This window comes from Cyprinus carpio, chromosome A17 (assembly GCF_018340385.1).
Source record: "Cyprinus carpio isolate SPL01 chromosome A17, ASM1834038v1, whole genome shotgun sequence".
Classification (NCBI taxonomy): Eukaryota; Metazoa; Chordata; class Actinopteri; order Cypriniformes; family Cyprinidae; genus Cyprinus; species Cyprinus carpio.
The window spans coordinates 3,306,310-3,332,301 of NC_056588.1; the positions used below are offsets into that span (position 1 = coordinate 3,306,310).

Sequence of the window (25,992 nt, forward strand, 5' to 3'; positions counted from 1 at the left end):
TTCAACTAAAAGATCTGCAAAGTTACAAAGCTCAAACTCCAATTCACAAGGAGATATTTTATTTAACAGAAATCACTTTTCAAAAACTATAACGAATGACTCGTTTGGACTACAACGCATATTTTCTGGGATTTGGGATAGGAGTTGGACAGTGACGAATGGGACGAGACCTGGTTGAGCTGCACTAGAGAAGGCAGCAAGTGTTATCACTATGTTGGAGACACACTAGTGTTCCCAAGTCAGACGAGCTTAGAGTGGTTACAATCATCCGGGTTTAAATCACGCTCAAATTGATTTGATTTTGACACAATATTTACACTGAAGCTGGCAGCAGGTGGCTATGATAAGGGGCATGACATTTCCTGACCAGGAGCCGAGTGCTGCCAATCACAACACACACTGTCCCAGCTAACCAATCACAACACATTTCGTATTTCAGAAGGCGGGCCTTCATTTGATACAGGAACTATTCGAGCCATTCATCTCAGACTGGGGAGAGAGGTGTTGTAATAATGTAAAATATGTGAAAGAAAATGTGTTTTTCGAACAACCTAGTATGAGAGCCTGTTCTAGTATTCCTTGTAAAGGAGCATAATAGGATCCCTTTAAAAGGCCTACATCCAGATTCAAGCTATTTTGATCAACATATTGATAATAGTCAAGTCACCTTTATTTATATATCACTTAATACAATACAGATCATTTCAAAGCAGCTTTACAGTGATAAACAAGAAAATAAAGATTCAATGATGCAAACAACTCATTTGTGCTGTAAAGCAGCTCTAATAAATCAAAAAAACACTCATTGTTTTAACAATATTTTGTAACAGTTACTGATATAATACCAACTTTTTGACAAGTCAGTCAAGACAACAACCTTTTTCAACAAACATTGTCTCAATAAAACAACAAGATTCTTAGATAGTTTTCATCTGATATGTGTCTAAAGGAAATGGCCACTGTTTAAAAATCATTCGTGCCAATGAAAGGAAGATGGCAAACGGTTTTACCACATGCTCAGAATAGGCATGCGCCAGTCACAAAGGAGGAGGAAACCAAAAGAAATGATTCTGAAAACAGTAACCACAGACATTCTGTCGCATAAACCACATGCCGCCTTATTCGCTGTTAATGTGCCATGGTAACTAGCACACGCCTTTTCTGATGTGCCTTCAATGCAAAACACATTTGACCACATGCATGAACACACTTCAACTGAATTCACCTTATATGCAATTACTGTGTCACCATCAAATGCCAAATCTACTGCTCTACAAATGAATATGTACAAATGAAACCAAACTGCACATCAGAAACTCAACATGCACTATAAATCATTTTTACATGAAATGTGAGTAATGCTTACCACTAATTTACTAGGGTGGTTTCTAGGGTGTTGCTATGTGGGTGGGTTAGTTGGGTACTGTTTCGTCTAATTAAACACATGACCTACACTAAAGCTGAAAATGCATTAGTGATTCTTGAAATTTTTGGCGGTAAAAACAGAAGTGCAAGTTATCATGCATATGTAACTTCCTTCCTGAAGTGTTTGAATGCTAAGTTCCTCTATGTAGCTTAATGCTTCTTGTTTCATCTTGAAGACTATATGAGCATGTGGGCATTGACATGGTGATCAGAAATAAACATGAATTCTCCACAAGGACGTAGCACAATATCCTCTACAGGTTAAATAGGAAATGCTTTAGAGGCTTTGAATAGGTGCATATGCCACTAACTTTTATTTTTGAGCTCCTTTAACTATTTATGAAGTTTTTAAGGACAAGATTGTGAGTTTTTGTAGGCTACTGTGAAAACGGATCCTCCATTACTATGTTAGTGTGACATTAAACTTGGCAATTTAGTTTCTTTAAACACAGTCCTGGTCTTATTACACATTATTTATCACTGCATGTTATTTTAAAGAAAAAATCTTGTTTTTTAACCCCTTCCCCACAAAAACCTGCCATATAAAACAAAAAAAAGTGACATGACATACAGCCAAGTATGGTGACCCATACTCAGAATTCGTGCTCTGCATTTAACACATACAAAGTGCACACACACAGCAGTGAACACACACACCGTGAACACACACCCGGAGCAGTGGGCAGCCATTTATGCTGCGGTGCCCGGGGAGCAGTTGGGGGTTCGATGCCTTGCTCAAGGGCACCTCAGTCGTGGTATTGCCGGCCCGACCCACAACCTTAGGGTTAGGAGTCAAATATACAAACCCGATTCCAAAAAAGTTGGGACACTGTACAAATTGTGAATAAAAACAGAATGCAATGATGTGGAAGTTTCAAATTTCAATATTTTATTCAGAATACAACATAGATGACATATCAAATGTTTAAACTGAGAAAATGTATCATTTTAAGGGAAAAAATAATTTGATTTTAAATTTCATGGCATCAACACATGTCAAAAAAGTTGGGACAAGGCCAGGTTTACCACTGTGTGGCATCCCGTCTTCTTTTTATAACAGTCTGCAAACGTCTGGGGACTGAGGAGACAAGTTGCTCAAGTTTAGGAATAGGAATGTTGTCCCATTCTTGTCTAATACAGGCTTCTAGTTGCTCAACTGTCTTAGGTCTTCTTTGTCGCATCTTCCTCTTTATGATGCACCAAATGTTTTCTATGGGTGAAAGATCTGGACTGCAGGCTGGCCATTTCAGTGTCCAGATCCTTCTTCTACTCAGCCATGATGTTGTAATAGATGCAGTATGTGGTCTGGCATTGTCATGTTGGAAAATGCAAGGTCTTCCCTGAAAGAGACGACGTCTGGATGGGACCATATGTTGTTCTAGAACTTGGATATACCTTTCAGTATTGATGGTGCCTTTCCAGATGTGTAAGCTTCCCATGCCACACGCACTCATGCAACCCCATACCATCAGAGATGCAGGCTTCTGAACTGAGCGCTGATAACAACTTGGGTTGTCCTTGTCCTCTTTAGTCCGGATGACATGGCGTCCCAGTTTTCCAAAAAAAAACTTCAAATTTTGATTCGTCTGACCACCAGAACAGTTTTCCACTTTGCCACAGTCCATTTTAAATGAGCCTTGGTCCAGAGAAAACACCTGCGCTTTCTGGATCATGTTTAGATATGGCTTCTTTTTTGACCTATAGAGTTTTAGCCGGCAACGGCGAATGGCACGGTGGATTGTGTTCACCGACAATGTTTTCTGGAAGTATTCCTGAGCCCATGTTGTGATTTCCATTACAGTAGCATTCCTGTATGTGATGCAGTGCCGTCTAAGGCCCCAAAGATCATGGGCATCCAGTATGGTTTTCCGGCCTTGACCCTTACGCACAGAGATTGTTCCAGATTCTCTGAATCTTTGGATGATATTATGCACTGTAGATGATGATAACTTCAATAAGGGCTGCAATTTTTCCTCTGAGAAACTCCTTTCTGATATTGCTTCACTATTTTATGCCACAGCATTGGGGGAATTGGTGATCCTCTGCCCATCTTGACTTCTGAGAGACACTGCCACTCTGAGAGGCTCTTTTTATACCCAATCATGTTGACAATTGACCTAATATGTTGCAGATTGGTCCTCCAGCTGTTCTTTATATGTACATTTAACTTTTCCGGCCTCTTATTGCTACCTGTCCCAACTTTTTTGGAATGTGTAGCTTTCATGAAATCCAAAATGAGCCAATATTTGGCATAACATTTCAAAATGTCTCACTTTCAACATTTGATATGTTATCTATATTCTATTGTGAATAAAATATAAGTTTATGAGATTTGTAAATTATTCCATTCCTTTTTTACTCACAATTTGTACAGTGTCCCAACCTTTTTGGAATCGGGTTTGTATATACTGACACTTTTTACCATGCAATTCAATCACATCCTACATTTTCACTCAAAATATTATATCAAAGAAAAAATTGGTTTCAAATGGTTTCATGTTTATTTTAAATTCATTCAATTACATAAAAGAATAAACTTTTTATTGAATTGTAATCACATGTCAGAGCTAGTCACCTGCTTGCTTATGTATATTATTGTGTTACCCAGCATGCCTGGACATGACCTGGTTATTAATTTTAAAAGGAAGCTTTTATTATTGCTCTTTCCATATATTCCTGCTCTATTTGTTGTCGTAAAAGCAGTTGAAATCATTCTGAAATCCATTAGCAAGCAGAAAATTTAACCAGCCTGATGCTGTTATTACTCTTCCATGAAAGCCCACAGAGAAACATCTGCTTCCACTAAGTCACAGAATAAACACTCTCAAAGGTCCGACTGTGCTCGACCAACGGGTTGCCATTAAACCATATTTTAAAATCTATGAAGAGGGCCAGATGAATGAGATGACAGGACTAAATACAGCTCATTTGTGACCCATTTTATAGACGTGCCCCATCCACTGCCAACACATCGATCTGTTCCATCTTCCAAGGACAGGACATCTTCCAAAGAGGTGTCAGATTCTACCTGTCCCTTATACACACCAACACCTATATAGAGTCCCTGTCCAACTCTTACACAAAGAAACTAAACAATATGGGCATCAAGCATATCGGTCAGTCTGGGTGTTTTATTACAATGTCTTATGTTACTATGGACATTCAAAACCTAGTATTATAGTATTTAATAATATTTACAATTAGCTTTTATGTGTAATATTAGTTTTCAGTTTGTGCTTTTGTAATTTATTTACAATATTTTTATTTGTTTTTTATTTTTTTACTTTATTTTATTTTTTAATTTTTATTATTTTTGAGATATTTTTTGATTTTTTTTTTATATTTCCATTATCGAAAACTATTTTTAGTTTAAAAGAAATTAAGTTATACAGACATGAGGGTGAATAAATGATAAATCATTTTTGGGTGAACTGTCCCTTTAAGCATGTGATTTTGTGATGGATAATATTGAAGCTGGACAGCAAAACAGGTGGATTATGGAAACATTTTCCTATCAGCATGAGCCCTGCATCACAACGTCATCACTCACTCCCAGAATGGCAATCATCATTTCTGTGTTTTTCTTTTGGGTGGTTTTATATTTTCCCTCCTCCAAAAATCACAAAACATTTAAACCATTCCTGCCATTTTAAAAGCATTACCCATAATGTTGGTAGGCACCATATCAGCAGCATTGTGTCTTAACACATCCACAGTTTGATATGACATGTAAACTAAAACATAAAGAATGTAAATATCATCCAAGCAAGAAAGGTCAAACAAAAGTATTCCCTGCATGGCAGCACAAGTGTTAGAAAAGGGCCTTTGTCAAGGGCAACTTCCTGTAAGAAAAAACAATGATGACCTTCACAGGCTAAACTATTTTAAACGCAAATCTAATCACCAAAGATTCTTTTATCAATTTTCTTTGCGAAAAAGCAACAGCCATTACTAGAGCAATTTAACAATACAGCTCTTTGTAGTTAGATTGCATGGCTTCTGTGCTGTTTTAACTAGATGACCAATTTATTTCAGCACCAAGCAGACAAAATTAGGTCCAAAATGTGCAGCAAGCAACACGACACAAATAGATCCTCTATTTCTGGTTAAATGGGAGAAAAACAACCTGTCCTAAGGCACTGCAACACAAAACCAGTCAATTCAAACCATCAGCTGTTAAACCAAGGTGTCCGCAAGCCATCATAATGAAAGTACATGATTCCCTCAGGACATTTCTGTTTGCAACATTGGCATAAGAGTAACATGAGCTGCATATGATGTCAGCATTAGTTTAGAGATAAATGGACGGACATGCATAGCCATTTATGTAAAGCATCAATATTGAAGTGGGTAAGTTCCTGTGCTGTCAAATAAAGAGGCATCTGGCAAACTCTTGGTGTGAAGGCACTGAATCAGCTAAATTCCTCCTGACTCACAGAGCCAGAGGACGGTTGTGGGAGGTTAAGAACAGAAAGACAGCATCACCTACCTTGCAGCCTCTGCATCACATTCATAATGTCCTTGCTGGACCGTCCGAAAGGGCTGAGGGAAGCCATGGTCCCTCTCTACAGTCCTGTGCTCCTCTGACACCAGATCACTCATGCAGTCGGCACAGTAGAAAGCAGATATTGCACTACTTTCTGAAGGGGCATCCCCATATGTCCCTCCTACAACTCTCTCTTCCTCTTGCTGCCTCTCTCTCTCACACACTCACGCTCTCTGATGCAGGAACTCCAGGAGCTTGATGTGGCCCAATAGAAAAGCAAGTTTCATATAGGTGCTCGCCCAAGTAGTCGACCAATCAGAAGTCCTCTTCTATGTACAGTCAGTGAACCGAGAAGGAAAAGTAACAGCATGGGTGTAAGACAAAACAAAATCACACTGTAAAAAGTATTTAGATGAGGTAATAAATAAAATAACAGGTTTAACTTAAGACATGACTTGAAAATCAACTGTAACAATTTTAGTGCCTTGACTTAAACTTATTTTAGTTAGCTGCCAAACCAAACATTTCGCAATTTTTCACCTGTTTAATGTTACTTCAGCTTTATTTCTATTACCAAATCCTATTTTTAATAGTTTAAGAAGAAGTTATAAAGTCATAAAGACATGAGGATGAATAAATAGAATTTCCATTTATGGGTGAACTATCCCTTTAAACGTGAATTTGTTGATGAAGCACAAAAAAAAGAAAGAAAGACACATTTTTTACTATTTTATAGTTCAGTAAACGTCTTTGTGTTTCTAAGTACTGTATGCACACTGTAGTCATGCTGAACATGTATGTTTGCACGCAGATCAGGCCCCTGTTACGTCACTTAAATTGTTATTATTTATTTATTATTTTCTTTCCATGTATAATAATTATTATCTATGGACTTACTGACTGATTACTATTACATGGAAAAGAACTTGAGTTATAAGAGCTCATCCATAATTAAAGAAGCCCCTGCCCACCAGGGATAACCTTTCATCTTCATTGTGCATTGCACTTTAAATGCATGATAGATTTGCATTTATATTAATCAGCCAAATGTATGCACGTAAAATAAACTCAGCAGCAAGATACATTTTTGCAGTCAAAAGCATGCAAACAGATTACACCGGAAATCTATATATATATTGTTTGTTTGTACAGTTGTTAATCTGTATGCGCGTGTATTACCGTCAGCAAATGACACTTCCTTTCCAGCAGTGCTTTAGTGTTTCATGTGATGATGATGAAACGCTGTTAGACTTGTTGCTATGGAAACCTTTAAACAATGTTGCGAGGCCGTGTTACTTTCATGTGACATTTACCGCCACCTATCGGTGATGAAGGGAACAATAAGGGGGCGTTTACTGTACACAGGGCAACTCAATGAAAGAGAACGGAGACTAGATAGATAGATAGATAGATAGATAGATAGATAGATAGATAGATAGATAGATAGATAGATAGATAGAATGAATCGGAAGCTCTTCATTGTGTAATTACCACCCAGTATCTACATCACTGGCTACATGGTTCAATAATGACATCTGCTGGTCATTCCTGTTTTTGTAATAAACTCAGAGCATGGATGGCCTCCTATTGATTTAGGATAAGATTGTGCTTCACTTAAATATTTGCAAGAACCACTAGACTACACCAAGAGGTTTTAGTGACTGGGAATTCTGTTGAATTATTTGGACAATGCATACCATCTCTCTGTTTCTTCTCAGAAGACATGCATTTTTACGCACTTTTAGTTATATTACTTTAAAGAGGGTATTTGCAAAAATATTATTATTTGGTTCCCTGTTCATGAAACATACAGTGAAATGCCAGAAGGTATTTGATTTTCATTTTCTTTTGGGAACTGTATCAAATCAAAACTTCAGAAATGTATTGTTCAGTTTTTATCTACATAAGTATTTGTGCAGGAAGGTCTAAAAAAAATGGTGTAATTTGGTCTATTATAATAAAATGGGGTGAAGAAGCCATTGTATTGTGTACACTGAAACAAAGGAAATGATGCAAGAGGAAACAGCCCGGTTCCTCTGGATTTCTGTCCTGAACAGATAAGCCTAGCACTTGCTAATTATACGAGTAAAGTGGCAGGAAGAATGACGACAAAGTTTCCCTTCATGCAAACAAATAAAGTGCCATATTCCCTGAGAAATACAGTGAACGGTTCCTGTGGACTTAGAGTGAGAGTTTAGCTGCATGTTCACATGATTCTGCTAACTATTATGGCTTCAAATGAAACTAATGGGATTTGGGAAATACTTAAACCTATTGATTTTGGTAAGAATTGCTGTGCATTTGTTTTACTGTCTTGCTTGAGTTGGCTCAGTGTAAATTTCACTTTTTTATAACTATATAAACTCATGATGATTCAATTCAATTTCAGAATGATTTGTAGAAATGTGACTCTTAAACAATAATTTTCTATTTCTAATAATGTATTTATTTATTATTATTAAACAGCATTGTTTAGTGGCATGCATGCAATAAATAAAATAATAAACAAAAATAATAATAAAAATGAGTAGATACAATTTTCCCTCAGAAATTGTTGGTAAATTTCAGTTCATTACAAAGAAATGGCAAGTAACACAATTAATTAAAAATTACATTTTTAAGTAGAAAGACTGAAATATTTTCATGTAAAACATTCTCCAATAATGTTTTATTTACAACTTCACAAAAATCTTTTTCCCTGCAGTTGTATGTCTGTATACATATAACTTTAAGTAAACACTGAACTCAACTATTCAATATGTATTTAATATTGATTTTATATACTTAAAATTCAATAAACTTTCCATGCAGAGGAGCTCATCCTGGCGTTCTGCTTGTCGATATTAATTGGTCTGCTCATCGGGATCTTGATTTTCCTCCTCCTTACATGGATGTCCAGACGGAGAGCTTCGGTGAGGATCACCGGATGTCAAAACCAGTCCTCAGAATCTAGGGGCTCACGTAATCAGCACTGCCTCCTCAGACACTACAAGAGTCACGGCTTCGACAAGAACAGTGAATATGTGGGAAGAGTGGTTTTAAACCTTCACAGACAGACTTCCGTAGACCCCAATGAGCTGCTGGGTAGAAGCCCTAGCTTTCAGAACTCCACGTTTCGGCCGCCACCAAAAAAGTCTAACAAGACTGGAAATGAAACAGAGGATGAAAACAAAACTGCATTAATTCCTAACATCACAGATCCATTTAGTGCAGAACCAGCAGAGTCCTTCTGGCTGGGGAAGGGAAGTCTAAGAGGTTTTCTACCCAGACAGACTCCACCACCTGCTTATGACAGTGTCATCCACATCTTTCAAGAGGCCTGTGCCTGACTGCACTGTGATAAGAGACAAAGGACTTGTATATTGTATATAAATCCCAAAACACGGCTTAAATGTGACAAAAAGGAGAAAAGTAACTGAAAGCCTCACATTAACAAACACTGAGCAATACATTTAACAGTAATTATTAATTACAACTGTTCATTGTTAGTTCATGTCAGCTCAGGTTCATTAAATTATATTAACATATGCAACATTTGATTTTAACAATGTACATTTACATTTATGCATTAAGCAGACACTTTTATCCAAAGTGCATTACAAAAGTGGAACAAGGAATTTGTCAAAAAGTCAACAATACACAATCACATATTATCAGATAACTCGGATGTATAAGCAAATGCTTAAATTAACATTAACTAAGATTAAAAATTGCAGTCTATAAGTATTTTGCATTGTTAGTTCAATGTATTTAACCAATGTTAACAAACTAAACCTTATTGGAACCTTATTGATCCTGAAAATGATATATGTGATTATTTCTTCAATGCAATGATTGTTACAAAGTATTCAACAATCTTGGTCAAAGTGGCACATGGGTGCCTAAAATTATGTACTTTGAAACAGTCTAGACCACTGAATGATTGCATTATTCATATATCGTGGTTTGTACATGGTACTCCACAATAAAAAAAGAAAAATCATGGTAATTTCATAGTAAGTGAAAGAATATTATATGCCTTTTGTGTATTAACTAAAGTAAATCATACACACACTAGGAACAGCAGAGGACCTCCTGGGAATCTTTTCAATATGGTATTGTTCTCTTTGACTTTCCAGAGATGAAAGTGAAGTATCTCTCCTGAGTCTTTCTGCAGTCTGTCTGGAAAAAAACTCCTAGGTGCTGGCAAAACTCCTTTTAACAGAGAAAACAACATTTACAACAGTACATAAATTGTAACAGAAAAAGCTAAGAAGTACAACAGATAAAAAAAAGTAATGATAACAGACTTACGTTGAGCTCTGATGTAAATCTGCACTTTGGAAACAGCAAACACTGCAAAAGAGTACAGTAGGCTAATAATCGATACACTTAAATACAATAAATAATTTCCTTATTATTTAAGGGTGGGTATAAAAACCAGCCAGGTATCAGCAATCCTGGTTGAATAATTAATTAAAATCATTAAAATGTTTATAGAAAGAGGGCATTAGGTTTCCTGTTTTGCTAACAAAAATAAATAACTTACAAAAAATAAATAAATAAATAAATAAAACATAAAAAAATAATCAATAATGTAATAAAAAATGTACAATGTCGGTAACAAAAGTCTGAGTACCTATTTCATTGTTTTCTGTTGTAGGGACATTTTATGTATTACAAAAATCACTTACAAAACCTTTAAACACACAGTCTTGTAGGCTATTTGTAGGACACTTGTCTCCAAGCAGGTCAAATCGTTCTTTTGCAAACTAAATTTGCTTAGTGTCTCTCCCTTGAAGTAGGCTACATCCTACGTGACTGAATTCATGCTTTCAAATACTACTAACTAGTACGAGCCAACAGCCATGGAGGAGGCTGTGAAGGAGCATTTTATTGGCTGGGCTACAGAACCGATACGCCCATTTTATTGAACGAATCAATGTTTTGAGGTTTTGAGCCTGAAGTGAACATCCCTCTCGAGAATCAACTCAACATTAATGAAACAAACTGTTGTTATTTAAGCTATCGTTTTTGTAATTTTTTCGACACCTAAATAAAAAATGATACCCAGCATTTTAGGAAATTGTTGGGGGAAAAAAAATCTAGGTTTGTTTGTTGTCATTTGTGAGGAAACAAGTGGAAGTGTCGCCACCTTTTGTGTAAAACGATGCACTCTGCAGATATGACCACCACTGAACAATGAACAGGGTCCATAGAAATGTATTAAAGGGATACTCCATCCCAAAATGAAAATTTTGTCATTATTCACTTACCCTCGTGTCGTTCCAAATCCGTAAAATCTTTGTTCGTCTTCGGAACACAATTTAAGATATTTTGGATGAAAACCGGGAGGCTTGTGACTGTCCCATAGACTGCCAAATAAATAACAGTGTCAAGGTCCAGGAAAGTGTGAGAAGCATCGTCAGAATACTCCATCTGCCATCAGTGATTCAACCGTAACGTTATGAAGCGACGAGAATACTTTTTGTACATGAAGAAAACAAAAATAACAACTTTATTCAACAATTCCTCTCCTCTGTGTCTCTGTGAATGGCGTACGCTCTTCTGTGTCCTTTCAAACCAAAGCGTAAATACACGTAAAAAAAATAATGTATCCTTGTGGTGTGGCTGACACAGAACAGCGTACGCCATCTGCGTACTGCTCAGAATTGCCAAAATGGTGCTACGCTGAATTTTTGGGTGGAATAACCCTTTAAAGGGGTCCTATTATGCTTTTTCACTTTTTCAGCTTTAGTTAGTCTGTAATGTTGCTGTTTGAGCATAAAAAATATCTGCATATTTTCCGGGATTTGTGACATCACAAATACCGACGAATGGGATGAGACCTTGTTAAGCTGCACTAGAGAAGCCGACGAGCGTTATCACTATGTGGTAAACACGCTAGCTTTCCCAAGGCAGACAAACTTAGAGTGGTTACAATCATCCGGGTTTAAATCACGCTCAAATTGATTTGATTTTGAAATATTTACACTGAAGCTTGCAGCCATAGATAGGCGGCTATGATAAGGGGCATGCCATTTCCCGACCAGGTGCCAAGTGCTGCTAATCACAACACACACTGTCCCAGCTAACCAATCACAACACATTTCGTATTTCAGAAGGCGGGCCTTCATTTGATACAGGAACTATTCAAGCCGTTCATGCCAGACTGGGGAGAGAGTTGTTGTGATAATGTAAAATATGTGAAAAATAGCGTGTTTTTCAAACAACCTAGTATGAGAGCCTGTTCTAGTACACCCCCAAAACAAAATCAAGACTTTGTAAAAGAGCATAATAGGACCCCTTTAAAGATTTTTTTTTTTTTTTAAGAAAATGGATGAGAAAATACCATCAAATATATACTTGCAGGGACTGAGATGAAAGACTGCATTTTGAATCGTAGCCTATATAATACAAGTAAATTGCTTTAATAGTACAGTCTTTGAAATTTGTGCTTTCTTTTCTCAGTGAAGCTCTGCATTATTCACAGTTTCTTGCTTATTAATTCGTATGGCAAAATAAGAATGGAGACTGGTGATTTATATAAGTCCAGCTTGCCTGTACACTGCATTTGTTGTATACTATCTGGATGGGGTTGGCAGTCATGTGATTCACAGCACCATTCCGTCAGAGCGCGGGTTGCCTTCGCACGTCGAAAAATCCCTCATTCAGGGTTTATTTTGCGCCAATGCACAGCATCCCACTACATGACTTTAACGCTCTGTAGGGTAAAATCTCCCATGAGCATCTGGCAACCATTTAGACGCATTGAGAGCGAGTTGATAGAGGTGAGTTTGCTGATGGAAATGAATGCAGAATTCTTATTTTATTACTCGAAATAATTATTTTCTTGTTGGCTCACATTGTTCTCATTTGATTTCTTTGGAATATCATAGTAATAGTCAGTGTTGTATACCGGATGGTTGTGTAATTATTTCACGAGTGTAGGTGGCAACCATAGTTGATGGATTTATTCTAAACTGCATCCAGCTTAATTACCTTAATTACCTGCCACAATTCTTATATAAGCAGATGCGTGAAACTAAGCTTGTTATGATCCGGTAGCCTTATAAGGTTATTTTCATTTTAATTGTATTGTAGTTTGATGGTGAGATTGTTTTAAAGGTGCCGGCCCATATATATATATATATATATATATATATATATATATATATATATATATATATATATATATATATATATATATATATATATATTATTGAGCCTAAGAAAAACGCAGGGAAAACGTAATATTTCTATTCGAAGTTAGAATAAATGCAGTTATGAAGTCTTAGGTTGGGTGTCATTAAAATTCAGCCATCATCACATCCCTGTTGCCATGACTCCTGCGAGCTGCCTCATCCTTAGTTGTGCAAATTTTTCTGTATCTTTTTGTGTGTGTGTGTGTGTGTGTGTGTGTGTGTGTGCTTGCACGAATGCATGATTTTTTTGTACAGAAGGTTCGATGCATAATTTCTGTTGCGCTATTTTGCGTATAAAGAACGAATTGGAGGGGCTTTAAACGTCCTGTGACGTAATGGGGACCAATGTCAACTCAAGTGTGGGTGCAGACAGAGAAATGAAATGTGGCTTGTTCTTGCTTTTCAATCTACTATATATATATATATATATGTATATATATGTGTGTGTGTGTGTGTGTGTGTGTGTGTGTTTCTCTTTGCATTTCTCTTAGAAATCCTGGACTACTGAAGACTGAAAGCTGGTTTTGTATAATGAGGATAAACTGCAATAGGCCTTGACTTTTGATTTAGACGTAATTCACATCATTTTGTTGAACAGAAATAGAACAGACTGCATTGCTCATGATGTGCAATAGTCTCAGACTATAATGGCCTGATATTACTCACACTTTTTCTTAAGACACATCTTCAGTTAAGTAATTCTCAGGTTGTACTGCACATTTTTTGAACAAGCAAGCCAAAATGGAGCACTCCTTCAAAGACGGAATTCGGACCAATAATGTCCAGGGACTATGAAGAGGTGAGTATTTTCAGAAACTACATTTTGCATTCTATTTTCTGGTGCATCGAAAGCATATATGTTTGTTTAATACAAACAGAAATTTGACAAATAATATCAAATAGTTAGTTGTTAGATTTTGCAACTGGCATTCCATCTACATTCCTTCTATAACTACTAATAAACTCAAATTTTCTTTCATAATTATTAGGCATGTTTTAGCAGTGTTTATGATATTAGATAACACTACATGGAATGTGATTTGTCCCACCACAGGCTTATATAAAAGTAAAGTGTGTGATTTCTGTGCCACTAGCAACACAAAATTGAATTGCAAAAATGAAGAAAATAATTTTCAAACTGGCTGTTAATTTTCAAATCCAACTATCAATGGCTTACATTTCTCTTTGCATGTTAAATTTGTATAGGAGAAGGAATTTAACATATTAACATAAAAGCATCTTTTAGTGGACTGCGAAAACCTTAAAGCTGATTTACAGTGGTGAAAGAAATAGTTACGGCGTTTAAAATATACACTTTCCTCTAAACTTTAACCTAATATTTTGATTCTGAAGAAAAAGAATCACCATGCTAAATTTAATTTTACTGTTTATCATTATGTTTAAATCATTTTTATGTAAATCACTTTGAATTACCAATGTGTTTGAAATGTGCCATAGACTAAAAAAGGCCCCAAAAAAAGCACAAAAGCTGTTTTTATAAATACCTTATTTACCCCAAAATGGTTCACATTAGCGCCTTAAAGGTAGATATTAGTACCTAATGTGAACATATTACCTAAATAGTACATATTAGTACCTTTTGAAAAGGTACTGCCTCAGTGACAACTTTTGTTCTTTTGTATAAATGAGTGTGTATAAATAAACTTACCCTGCCTAACAACCCATTCACTGAATGAATATGCACATATTCTAATATAACAGTATTAATTACCATTAAAAATGACAGATTTGAAATATTTCAACATTGAGTCCCTCTTATCTCCCTGGACACCTGTAGCCTGGTCAGTCTGTAGGGATGTTGGCTGCGGTGGAACATGGTCCGGTCCTCTGCAGTGACTCCAACATCCTCTGCATCTCATGGAAAGGGAGAGTTCCCAAAAGTGAGAAGGAGAAGCCGGTGTGCAGGAGGCGCTACTATGAGGAGGGCTGGCTGGCCACTGGGAACGCCAGGGGTGTTGTGGGTGTGACGTTCACGTCTAGTCACTGTAGAAGGGACAGAAATACCCCACAAAGAATCAACTTCAATTTACGGGGTCATAACAGTGAGGTGGGAGTTTGCCTCTTCTCTTATGGTTTTAATAGTTGAATTGCAAGTTGCATTAAGTAATGTTTTCCACTTTACACCTAAAAAAAAAAAAAAAAAAAAAGAAATTTACAGTAAAAAAAAAAGAAAGAAAAAAAAAGGCAGCTGTGGCAGCCATAACTTTATCAGTTTTACAGATTGAACTTCAGTTTACAATTAAAAATATATATTTCATTTCCTGAAATAATGTTAATATACCAAATTACTAAAATCTGATTTTTTAACTTTTTTAATTAAAATTAGTAAATTATAAATTAAAAACTTGCGGTAATGAGAAAGCCACATGATGTGTCAAAGTTAGCTTTTCCATATACTAATGTATAAAAGATTCACAGTGCTATACACACAAATACAAAACACTTAAACATGAAAATAATGCCATACACATTAATTTACCAAAGGTAAGATATAGGATAAAATCATAATTTACATAACTGATTTGAAAAATTTAAGAAGGAAACATATCAGATATGAGCACAGAAGAACTGTCTGTGTCACACAGAGACTTCTGGGAATGTCAGTTTATTGTTCATCACTGTAAATTATAAGATGACTTCCAAAAACAGTATATTTTACTGTAAAATTAAATGAAATGTCCCATTAGAACTATTACAGTTTTTCACCATATTAGTAAGGGAATTTATTGCAGTATTTTTAGTCTTTACCATCAAATTTTTACAGTGTATGTTTTGATAAATGTGTTTAAAAGGATTTAACCTTAAATGAAGTAAAAGCTCCAGTGGAGCTAGAAAAAGATATTTTATTAGTTGAGCTGAAATGACCAGCCAAATACTCCTTAACTACTGGCCATACACTTTTATTCAGAAAGAATACTTCATAAATTGAAGAATGTGTGTATGTCATCCTATGCGTGAGTAGTATGCTCTTGCAAAATTCTGCTAGAACTTCATTCCCATGGTGCTGTTCTTGTACAGGTTGTCCTTGTTAGGTGGAATGAACCGTTTCAGAAGCTTGCAACGTGTGACATGGAGGGAGGGATATTTGTGTGGATCCAATATGAAGGAAGATGGTCTGTAGAGCTGGTGAATGACAGAGGTGCCCAGGTATGTTAGGATTTCATGCTCATTTTTCATCTGTGCTGAATGTCAGTGTATTTTTATGACATGTCAAGATTGAAAACTTACCTATATCTTTTGATTAAAAGTGCACACACACTAAAAGGCCATTAACCTTGTAAAGCCTGAAATATGAAATGATATTCAGAAAAATCTAATTAAAAAAAAAATGCAACAGTTTATTGAACTTTTAAACAAAAAATTGAAGAGTTTCTGTTTTTTTGTTTTAGTATCATATTTTGATACATTATGATTTAATAGCTCATATAGTATGATATGACAAGATGGAGCTCATACTCGATAAACTATAAACTATCAATCAGATGACAGAAGCTGTGTAGTAGATTGTGTACAACAGGTTTTTCAGCTAAGCTTTGAACATGTTGATCATTTAGAGGTCTTAGAAATGTGTATATCAAAATGTTACATAGTAAGTTTGATAGAGTTAAAGTTAAGACGATGTAAATAAAGTATGATACAATGGTTCAGTTATTTCCTTTTCCCATGCCATTTTCTCATGTCATTCATCGGAGCAGATTATTTGTTCAAAATAACTCATAGTTATGAAACAGAACGTAAAATTAAGTTTAGTAAATTTATTCATATATTTCAAAATCAGTATCAGAAAAGATAATGTGTCATTTTCTAACAGAATCAAGATGAGTAAAAGCAGCTATTACTCTAACATGAACTGCTTAATGTGGTTTGTCATCTAGGTGAGTGACTTCACCTGGTCACATGATGGTACACAGGCCTTAATCGCCTACAGGGATGGTTTTGTCCTGGTGGGTTCAGTGAGCGGTCAGAGACACTGGTCATCTGAGATCAATCTGGAGAGCCAGATCACCTGTGGAATCTGGACCCCTGATGACCAGCAGGTAACTCTTTGCTGTGGCCTCATCAAACTAAGGAAAAAATGCATTTGTTGTCAACAGGTTGTTTGCAAACGATGAAATGACTTGGACCGATGCCCTTGGACCAATGCCTGTGTTTTCCTAATTTGGTGTTTGCATTCATTTATTCTCCCTAGGTGCTTTTTGGAACAGCAGACGGGCAAGTCATAGTGATGGACTGCCACGGCCGTATGCTTGCCCATGTTCTTCTGCATGAGTCAGATGGCATAGTCAGCATGTCCTGGAACTGTCCGAACTTCCTGGTGGAGGACAGCACTGAGAGCGAAACAGATTCTGATGACCCTACTCCAGCTCAAGGTATGTTATACTCTTAAATAATGTCAAGTCAAAAGTATCTGTTTAGCACTTTTCACAATACACATTGTTTCAAAGCAGCTCTACAGAAAATCATGATGTTGATAATATCTTAATATTTTCATGCCTTATAATCACATTTTGCTGATTAGGGCTGGGCGATAATATAATTTCCATTTTACGATGATACAAGCGATCAAGCATGCTGCAGTATATAGTATACAGTATATTGCCCTAAGTGAGTATTCTGTATGTTTACAGATAAAGTTGGACATACGTTTATATCCAGTTTTATATAAAAAGCTGGTCGATGATAGTTACATTTTACAGCTAAATAAAAGATTTGTTATCTAGTACATACGGCTTGATGTTAGTGTACTAAATAAACCTATACAGTTTCTTCCATGGTTCTTTGTAGCAATTTTTCAACCTTTTGTTTTTTCATCAGTGCATTGCAAACATTATCTAATTAATGAAAGAAAAGTGAAGTCTCAAAATGTTTTTCCAGAGTGGTTTCTAATCTAAAGGACCATAAATACCCTATTTTTTTTAAACATATACAAAATGTTATACATTTTATTGGATGATTGCAAGGCAGTGGTGTGTATTTGACTTTTTAAATGTTATTAACTATAAAACCATGTTTTCTTTCAGTGCAAAACCTCAAACCACTGTTCACAGTCAGCTTCATATCGGGAGACATTAGTTTGATGAACAACTACGACGACCTTTCACCTAACATTATACGCTCAGGACTGAAAGGTAAAACAGTGTTGTTTTTGCAATAAGTAAATTACCAAGTATGTGTTTTATTACTACCATTGGATTATTATTAACAGAATATTCAAGTTATTTTTTACATAATGTGCATCCGCAGCATGCTGTTGATTAAATTTTACAGTTGGAAGTCTGGCAAGTGTGACATGCTGTATATAATGTATAAAAATTAAATACAATATTTAAAATGTAAATTTTAAAATATGGCTATTTTTCTTGGTTTAGGAACTATTGGTTACGCCTACAAAGTAATTCAGTAAAAATAACCCAAAATCAGTGTTGATCCTCTGTGACAGAGCCACACAACATGCTGTAATCTGACTGGACAGACTTTTTTTTTTCTTTTTCAGATGTGGAGGTACAGTGGTGCTCTCAGGGAGACCTGCTGGCAGTGGCCGGGATGGAGAGGCACGGCCTGCCCGCTGACTCAGCTTGTGCCTCTCTAATGAGGAACGCCCTTGTCAAGTTTTACAATGTCCAAGGGGAACATATTTACACTTTAGAAACTCCAGCCCAAGTGAGCTGTAACCAGTCATCATTTAACAGTTTGAGCATATATACATTAACGGTCAAAGGTTTGGAATAATTAATGTTTCTTTAAGCTTTTGAAAGAAGTCTCTTATACTTATCAAGGTTGCATTTGAATACAAAAAATACAGTAAGAAAAAAACAGTAATATTGAGAAATATTTTTACAATTTAAAGAAACTGTTTAAACTATTTGAATATATTTTAAAATATAATTTATTCCTGTGATTCCATTACTCCAGCCTTAAGTGTTACGTGATCCTTCAGAAACCATTCCAATATGCTGATTTGGTGCTTAATTATTAATAATGGTTCTTATTATTATCGATGTTGAAAACAGCATTTTCTGCTTATTTTTTTGGAAACTGTGATACATTTTTTCAGGATTCCCTGATGAATAGAATGTTCAAAGGAACAGTATTTATTTGAAATAGAAATCATTTGCAACATTGTAAATGTCTTAGTGTTACTTTTGAATGATTTAATGCATACTTGCTGAATAAAAGTATTAATTTCTTCTATTTACTCCAAACTATGAAATGGTTTCCACAGTTTATTATGGTTTCCACTAAAATATTGAGCAGCAAAAGTTGTTTTCAACATTGATAATAATAAGAAATGTTTAATGATATAAACTACAGCGTACATTAAATCATAAATAAACTATTTATAATATAAATATCTTTTGGTTTTAGAGGCCAATCACCACGATTTGCTGGGGTCACCGGGACTCCCGGCTTTTTCTGGCTTGTGGACCAGCCCTGTATGTAGTGCGTGTAGAGCATCGTGTGGCCAGCCTGCAGCTTCTGTGTCAGCAGGGCATTGCCAGTGCTCTTAAAGAGGAGAGAGATGTGGGAAAACTGAACATGCCTTCACTCCTCTGTTCCTATGTTACCACTGCTTTCATTCCAACTATCAAGGTACAAAAGAAGCAAGTGAAGTTTTTGATGTATGCTAATGTATGCATTGAACTAAATGCATAATCTTTTACATCTCACCAGCCACCCATCCCAGATCCGAATAACATTCGAGACTTTGTGAGCTATCCGACAGCAGGGAATGAACGCCTGCACTGCACTATGAAACGTTCAGAGGAGAACCCAGAAGCAGGAGGCCCCTGTTATACCCTCTATCTGGAACACCTGGGAGGTTTGGTGCCTATTCTCAAGGGTCGTCGCATCAGCAAACTGCGACCAGAGTTTGTCATTATGGACCCAAAAATGGATGGTAAAGCAGGTACTGCTATATTCACTGTTGCTGATCACGTGTGCTGTAAGCTCAAGCTTAATGTGTAAATGCATTGTCTTTTTTGCCTTGAAGGCTTGTCTTTAATTTGATGTAATCTTGTCTTTCAGATGAGGTCTGTGTAAATGGCATGATCTCCTATATGACTGACAGCTGTAACTGCTCAGACTCCAGCGATATTGAGTTGAGCGATGAGTGGGTTGGGCGAAAATCGCCCAAACTTTCTAGAGGAAACAGGTCTCCTAAGCTTCCTAGGTACTCTAAACATATAAGGTACTGTTGAATATAAAATTCTCACAATATTAGGATGCCTGAAACTTTAAAGAAATGTTTGTTCCATGAGAACCTTGACAAAATACAATACAGTAAATTTCAGAAAAACATAAATTACAAGTCAGCAACTTTTAACTTGATACCAAATAAAAGAATGTCTTTTGTTTCATATTTGTTTTGTTCTCTAGAATTAATATGGAATCAAGAAAGTCTCCCAAACTTACCCAAACATCTCAAGAAATGTCTAGGTCTCCTAGATTACCAAAGAAGCCTCCAGTTCGGTCTCCAAGTCTTACTCGAAGAGAATTTCCAGTTGATGGCTTTAGTGAGGTACTTAACATTTTATTTGCAAGCTAACTTTGGTGATAATTTTATATTAATCTTGCCTAGAATTGATAGGATATGTGTCTGTATTTATCGCCTCTGTCTACCTGTAAAGCATTTGTAACAGTAAAGCGTTTGTCACATTTACTGCAGCATGACCTCAGCAGACACCTCATTTTCTTTAATATCATGCTTTGCTGAAGAGGAATGACAGAAAACTGACTTTGACCTTGAATGTTTTCTATAGCTATCACTAAATTTCCTTTGCAGCATAATTACTTGGCCCAGGTCACCTCTAACATTTGGGGAACAAAGTTTAAGATTGTAGGCCTTGCCTCATTTTTGCCAGCTAACTTAGGAGCAGGTATGTTGTCAGGTTTTGTATTCAAATGTACAGTTTCACATAATTATTTTAAATAATAATCTTTTAAAAATGTTTTAAAAATATTTTTGACAAATGTTGCATGGTGTTCCAGTTATTTATAAAACTAGTTTGCTGCACCTGCAACCTCGTCAGATGACCATCTATTTGCCTGAGGTGCGTAAAATATCCCTGGATTTCATGAGTCTGCCAGTCTTCAATCCCAATGTGTTCAGTGAAGATGAAGATGATTTACCCGGTAAGAATCAGTAGAACATTTTTGTCCATTTTGTCTCTGTAGAGCTTAACTACAACAAGTGAAGAAATGTAAGAAATCAATCTCAAAATGTCCTTGCTTATTTCTAGTTATGGGACAATCTGGAGTGTCAGCCGACAATCCTTCTTGCACAGTTAATATCCCCATAGCTCCAATTCACAGCCCTGCTCAAGCCATGTCACCTACACAGAGTATAGGTCTAGTCCAGTCTCTCTTAGCCAACCAAAATATTCAGCTTGATGTCCTTACCAATCCCACCACCACCGCCACTGCAGCAGCGGCAGCTGCAGCAGCAACAGCAGCAGCAGCAGCTAATGCAACAGTATCTGAGCATAGTCAGGACACTGTGACAGCCCAGTACACTGTGCCAACCAGATATTCTAACCCTGGACAGGTGGTTTTCAGTGGACTGGAAATAAGTAACATCCTAAGTGGAACCCTTCCTCCTCCTGCACATCATCTGCCACAACAACCCCAACAAAAACGTCAGCAACAACTGCAGCAACAAGAACATCAACAATCAAAACATCAACAACCACAGCAGCAGCATCTGAAATTGCAACATCAGTCACATCATCAACAGTCGCTGCAGCAGCAACACATGCAACATCAACAGCAACTGCAAACACAGCAGCATCAGCAGCAACTGCAACAGCAGCATCAACAACAACAACAACTGCAACAGCAACATCAACAACTACAACAGCAACATCAACAGCAGTTCCAACAACAACTGCAACAGCAGCATCAACAACAACTACAACAGCAGCATCAACAACAACTGCAACAGCAGCATCAACAACTACAACAGCAGCATCAACAGCAGTTGCAACAACATCAACAGCTACTGCATCAGCAGCAAATTCAACAGCAGCAACTGCAACAGCAGCAGCAACAGATTCAGCAGCAAGTGCAGCAGCATCAACAACAAATTCATCAACAGAATCAACAACAATTCCAACAGCAGCAGCACCAGTTGCAGCTTCAGCATGAGCAAATACAGCAGCAGCAGCAACAAATGCAACAACAGCAGCAACAAATCCGACAGCAAATACAGGAAATGAGGCAGCAGCAGCAACAACTTCAACAGCAGCATCAACAAATACAGCTGCAACATCAACAAATGCAAAGACAGCATCAACAAATGCAGCACCAGCTTAAAATGCAAATGTCCCTCCAACATCCACCTTCAGGGTATGCTACTCTAACCCTGCATCAGTTACAGCTGATGCCTCAAATTCCTCATCCAGACCAGCCACCAGACAGAGGAGAACAAGTCCTCCCTCTTAAGATTCCCTCACGACCACAGTCATTTATTGAAATTGACACTCTTGAGGTACAGATGCGTAAAGTAAACCCTCCACCACCTTACCCAGGTACAGTCGTATCTGCTGCAGCTGCCACACCCACTACGGCCCCCCCTGGTCTTCTTGTTAGCAATGAGAATGGCACTACACTGTCAACAGATCCATGTTTAACTAAGGATGAATTCTCTCTTCACCCAATTGGCCTTCAATACCCAACTCCACTAGGCTATGAAAGAATCACTACTTTTGACAGCAGCGGAAATGTCGAAGAGGTATGTCGCCCAAGGAGACGCCTTTTGAGGAACCAAAATGCCTACAGGATGCAAGGAATGGGCAGCTCCGCCACACTGAAAGTAACTTCATCTGAGAACAAGAAGATCCAGTTGCCGTACAGCTCAGCAACTCTTAGTCGCCTCTCAGTGCCTAGATATTCCATACCAAGTGGAGACCCACCACCTTATCCTGACACATCTAACCAAATGAACACAATCAGAAGTCCTACGCAAAGGATTGACACCAATTTGGTTCATGCCACTTTGCGCCGTGATCGCAGGGAACCGACCCTGAAGGTTTCTCAAATGGTGGATACAGTGAGGACTCTACCGACTAAATCCAAAATGAATGGTTCCCTCACGCTCTCCTATCAGCCAAGGATACCCACAGGTTTGTATACGTGCACTCAGTGTACCAGTAATAGCAGCAGCACTAGTGTAAGTGTCACTGGTGGTGGCACAAACAGCAGCGGAATTGCTGGAGGAACTGTGGTGAGACAAGACTTCCCACCTGGCAAAGCGTCCCAACACAGCACGATAATTGTGCACTCCAAAAGTGCCTCACCATTAGCCTCCCAGTCCTCCTATAACCTTCTGAGTCCCATTGACAACAGTAGAGACAGAACTGTCTATGTCAACTCTGCCTTTACAGAAGATGAGACACCAAGTCAGCCTTGCCATCTTGAAAAGTCAGTACGGCATTTAACGCTTGGGGATGTCAATTTGACAGTCAAACTGCCTCCACCTTACCAATGGGACTCACCTGCAGCAGAACAACTCTGGATACCTCAAGAACAAAATTTATTGCCTGGACCTCCAGGACCACCTCATAAGCCACCCCCATTTTTACTTAGCCAACCACAGCACTTAGACATTCCCCAACTACCTTTTGTCCTTTCAACAAAGCCTCCCCCCAGTCCCAATTCTATGACCCTCCCTTCAGCCTATCAGTTATCCCTTTCACCCTTCCCATCAGTAGGACGTGGTGGACCTCAACTACAACCTTTGCAGAGTCCTGCACAATCATGTGGCCCCAATGACATGGTAACATCTAGCCCTTTTAGCCAACCAGACCCAGCATTAATCTTACCCCCAGGTTATCCCACAAATTTGACCAATCTAGGTTGTTGCACTCTGCCTCCCATGTACCCAGGGACTAGCTCCTGCAGCAACCTTCAGCTGCATCCAATGAGCTTGCATCCTTGGAGCACTTATAGCACTTGTCCTCCCATGCCAGACCATTCGGCCACATTGCCTAGTAAGACCCTTCAGGCCCTGGAGAAGCCAGTTCTCTCTCCTCCTCCACCACCTCCACCTCCCCCACCTCCTCCTCCTCCACCTCCTATCCCTCCTCCTCCTCCACCTGTTGAGCTCTTGAACCATCAGGGTACTTCTGAGGTGGTCGCAGAATCTGGAGAGAGCTTTCAGGATCAGTCCTCTCTCAATGAGAGTCCACAAGGAGCAGAGAGGTTCAGCAAGAAGGGACGTAAGAGACTTGACAGTAGGACAGAAGAGGCAAATATGTCTGGAGTCTCTGAAGGGAAATCCAAAAGAGAGAGTCGCACACTTTCTGACTTCAATTCCCTGATCTCCAGCCCAAGACTTGGCAGCAAGGAAAAGAAGAAACCTAAAGGGCAGAAAGAGCCATTGAACAAGGCCAAGAAACTGAGTAGGACCTCCAATGAGTTCCAGGATAGCTCTGAGAGTGAGCCTGAGCTCTTCATCAGTGGTGACGAGTTGATGAACCAAAGCCAGAGCAGCAAGAAAGGATGGAAGAGCAAATGCAATCTGCGTACAGCAAACGAACTTGAGGAAATCAAGTGCCGTAAAGCTAACGAGAGAGAGGATCGTAGTCTTGGCAGCCAAGGCTTTGTCTATGTCATGGCCAACAAGCAGCCATTGTGGAATGAAGCCACCCAGGTTTACCAGCTTGACTTTGGAGGACGGGTGACACAGGAGTCAGCCAAAAACTTTCAGATTGAGCTTGATGGACGCCAGGTATGTGATTTTATGTATATTGAACAAATTTGTGCCGGAGATAATCAATAGCTTTGACCAGTGGTTCTTAATCCTAGTCCTGTGGACCCCCTGCTCTGCACATTTTTTAACAAATATGCACCATACATAATCAATAGCTTTGAGCAGTGGTTCTTAATCCTTGTCCTGTGGACCCACTGCTCTGCACATTTTGCATGTCTCCCTTATTAAACACATCTGATTCAGATCATCAGCTTGTTAGGAGAGAGCTCTATGAAATGAACAGATTAGGGAGACATAATATACAAAATTAAGAATCACTGGCTTTGAGTAATAAACATCTACCCTGCATCTAACCCATAATTCTCTGTTACAGGTAATGCAGTTTGGCAGAATCGATGGCAATGCATATATCCTGGATTTTCAGTATCCATTCTCAGCAGTACAGGCATTTGCTGTGGCCTTGGCCAATGTAACTCAGAGACTCAAATAGAAAACCTCTCCAGTAATCTTGTCCTTGAGTACAGATGGTCTGAAAAAGAGTTTATTGTTAATTGCAGATTGTGAGAAAAATTACATTCTCTGCTGCCATAATGTCTGTGCAATGCCGGTTAGTAACTGAGAGACCTGGTCACTCTCAGGCAAAGTGTACACAAGACGTAGACAGGTGGTCCAACAATAGATTTAATGCTTTAAATCAGCGGTTCTTAATTCCAGTCCTCGCGATCCCCTGCTCTGCATATTTTGTATGTCTCTCTTTGTTAACAACACATGATTCAGATATTCAGCTCGTTAGAAGTGAGCTCCGTGCATGAACTGTGTTTTGATTTACATGGTCCCTACACAGTGTTCATTGCTCCCTACTCCCTGAGCAGGGGAAATCTGTTGAAGTTAACTTCACTTCGGAACATTCATTCACAGATTTGCACTGCGTAACGTCTTCACACATGGATAAGTGTGACATCATATACCTCAGTAAATAAATACAATTTAAATTCACGTCTCGCACACTTCAATGCACTTTGAATGGAACATATACATTCGCTTCGCACTGGAATAATGGCGGAATATCCTGTGATGTCCACTTCACAGGGCACTTATGTTCGAATACAACAAATGTCTGAAGCGATATGAGAGACATACAAAATGTGCAGAGCAGGGGGGCGCAA

At 37.9% G+C, this 25,992-nt stretch overlaps 3 protein-coding genes across 4 annotated transcripts in view; 2 read left to right on the forward strand and 1 right to left on the reverse strand.

Annotated features, from left to right (window-relative positions):
• LOC109107444 (nesprin-1-like) overlaps nt 1-6,046 on the reverse strand; it is a 105,766-nt gene extending 99,720 nt beyond the window's left edge. Inside the window, 1 exon segment of the mRNA XM_042773558.1 lies at nt 5,915-6,046. Coding sequence (XP_042629492.1) covers nt 5,915-5,981 — 67 coding nt within the window. The 5' untranslated portion in view covers nt 5,982-6,046.
• Nucleotides 6,047-8,063: 2,017 nt separating this feature from the next.
• On the forward strand, nt 8,064-9,308 carry LOC109097771 (myc target protein 1 homolog). Its single transcript, XM_019111387.2, has 2 exons — nt 8,064-8,194; nt 8,723-9,308. The coding sequence occupies exons 1-2, from the start codon at nt 8,122-8,124 to the stop codon at nt 9,238-9,240; spliced, it is 591 nt and encodes a 196-aa protein (XP_018966932.1). The 5' UTR covers nt 8,064-8,121; the 3' UTR covers nt 9,241-9,308.
• Nucleotides 9,309-12,543: 3,235 nt separating this feature from the next.
• Nucleotides 12,544-25,613, forward strand: LOC109097523 (tubby-related protein 4-like). 2 transcript variants are annotated; one of them, XM_042773559.1, is made up of 16 exons: nt 12,544-12,681; nt 13,587-13,894; nt 14,894-15,163; nt 16,135-16,263; nt 16,992-17,153; nt 17,306-17,486; nt 18,138-18,245; nt 18,611-18,777; nt 19,483-19,707; nt 19,789-20,023; nt 20,143-20,305; nt 20,494-20,635; nt 20,900-20,993; nt 21,106-21,249; nt 21,357-24,844; nt 25,200-25,613. In XM_042773559.1, the coding sequence occupies exons 2-16, from the start codon at nt 13,874-13,876 to the stop codon at nt 25,314-25,316; spliced, it is 5,646 nt and encodes a 1,881-aa protein (XP_042629493.1). In that variant the 5' UTR covers nt 12,544-12,681; nt 13,587-13,873; the 3' UTR covers nt 25,317-25,613. The 2 variants fall into 2 exon arrangements, with proteins under 2 accessions (XP_042629493.1, XP_042629494.1); XM_042773560.1 differs by having other exon boundaries at nt 20,143-20,287.
• Nucleotides 25,614-25,992: the final 379 nt, after the last annotated feature.

What these genes read in the sequence shown, in the direction of transcription:
- LOC109097771 (XM_019111387.2), top strand. Translation starts at nt 8,122, where the DNA reads ATGATTCTGCTAACTATTATGGCTTCAAATGAAACTAATGGGATTTGG. An exon ending in ACTTAAACCTATTGATTTTG is followed by an intron (nt 8,195 to 8,722) that starts GTAAGAATTGCT and finishes CTTTCCATGCAG; the next exon opens with AGGAGCTCATCCTGGCGTTC.
- LOC109097523 (XM_042773559.1), top strand. Translation starts at nt 13,874, where the DNA reads ATGTCCAGGGACTATGAAGAG. An exon ending in TACGGGGTCATAACAGTGAG is followed by an intron (nt 15,164 to 16,134) that starts GTGGGAGTTTGC and finishes GTTCTTGTACAG; the next exon opens with GTTGTCCTTGTTAGGTGGAA. An exon ending in AGGTACTCTAAACATATAAG is followed by an intron (nt 20,306 to 20,493) that starts GTACTGTTGAAT and finishes TTTGTTCTCTAG; the next exon opens with AATTAATATGGAATCAAGAA.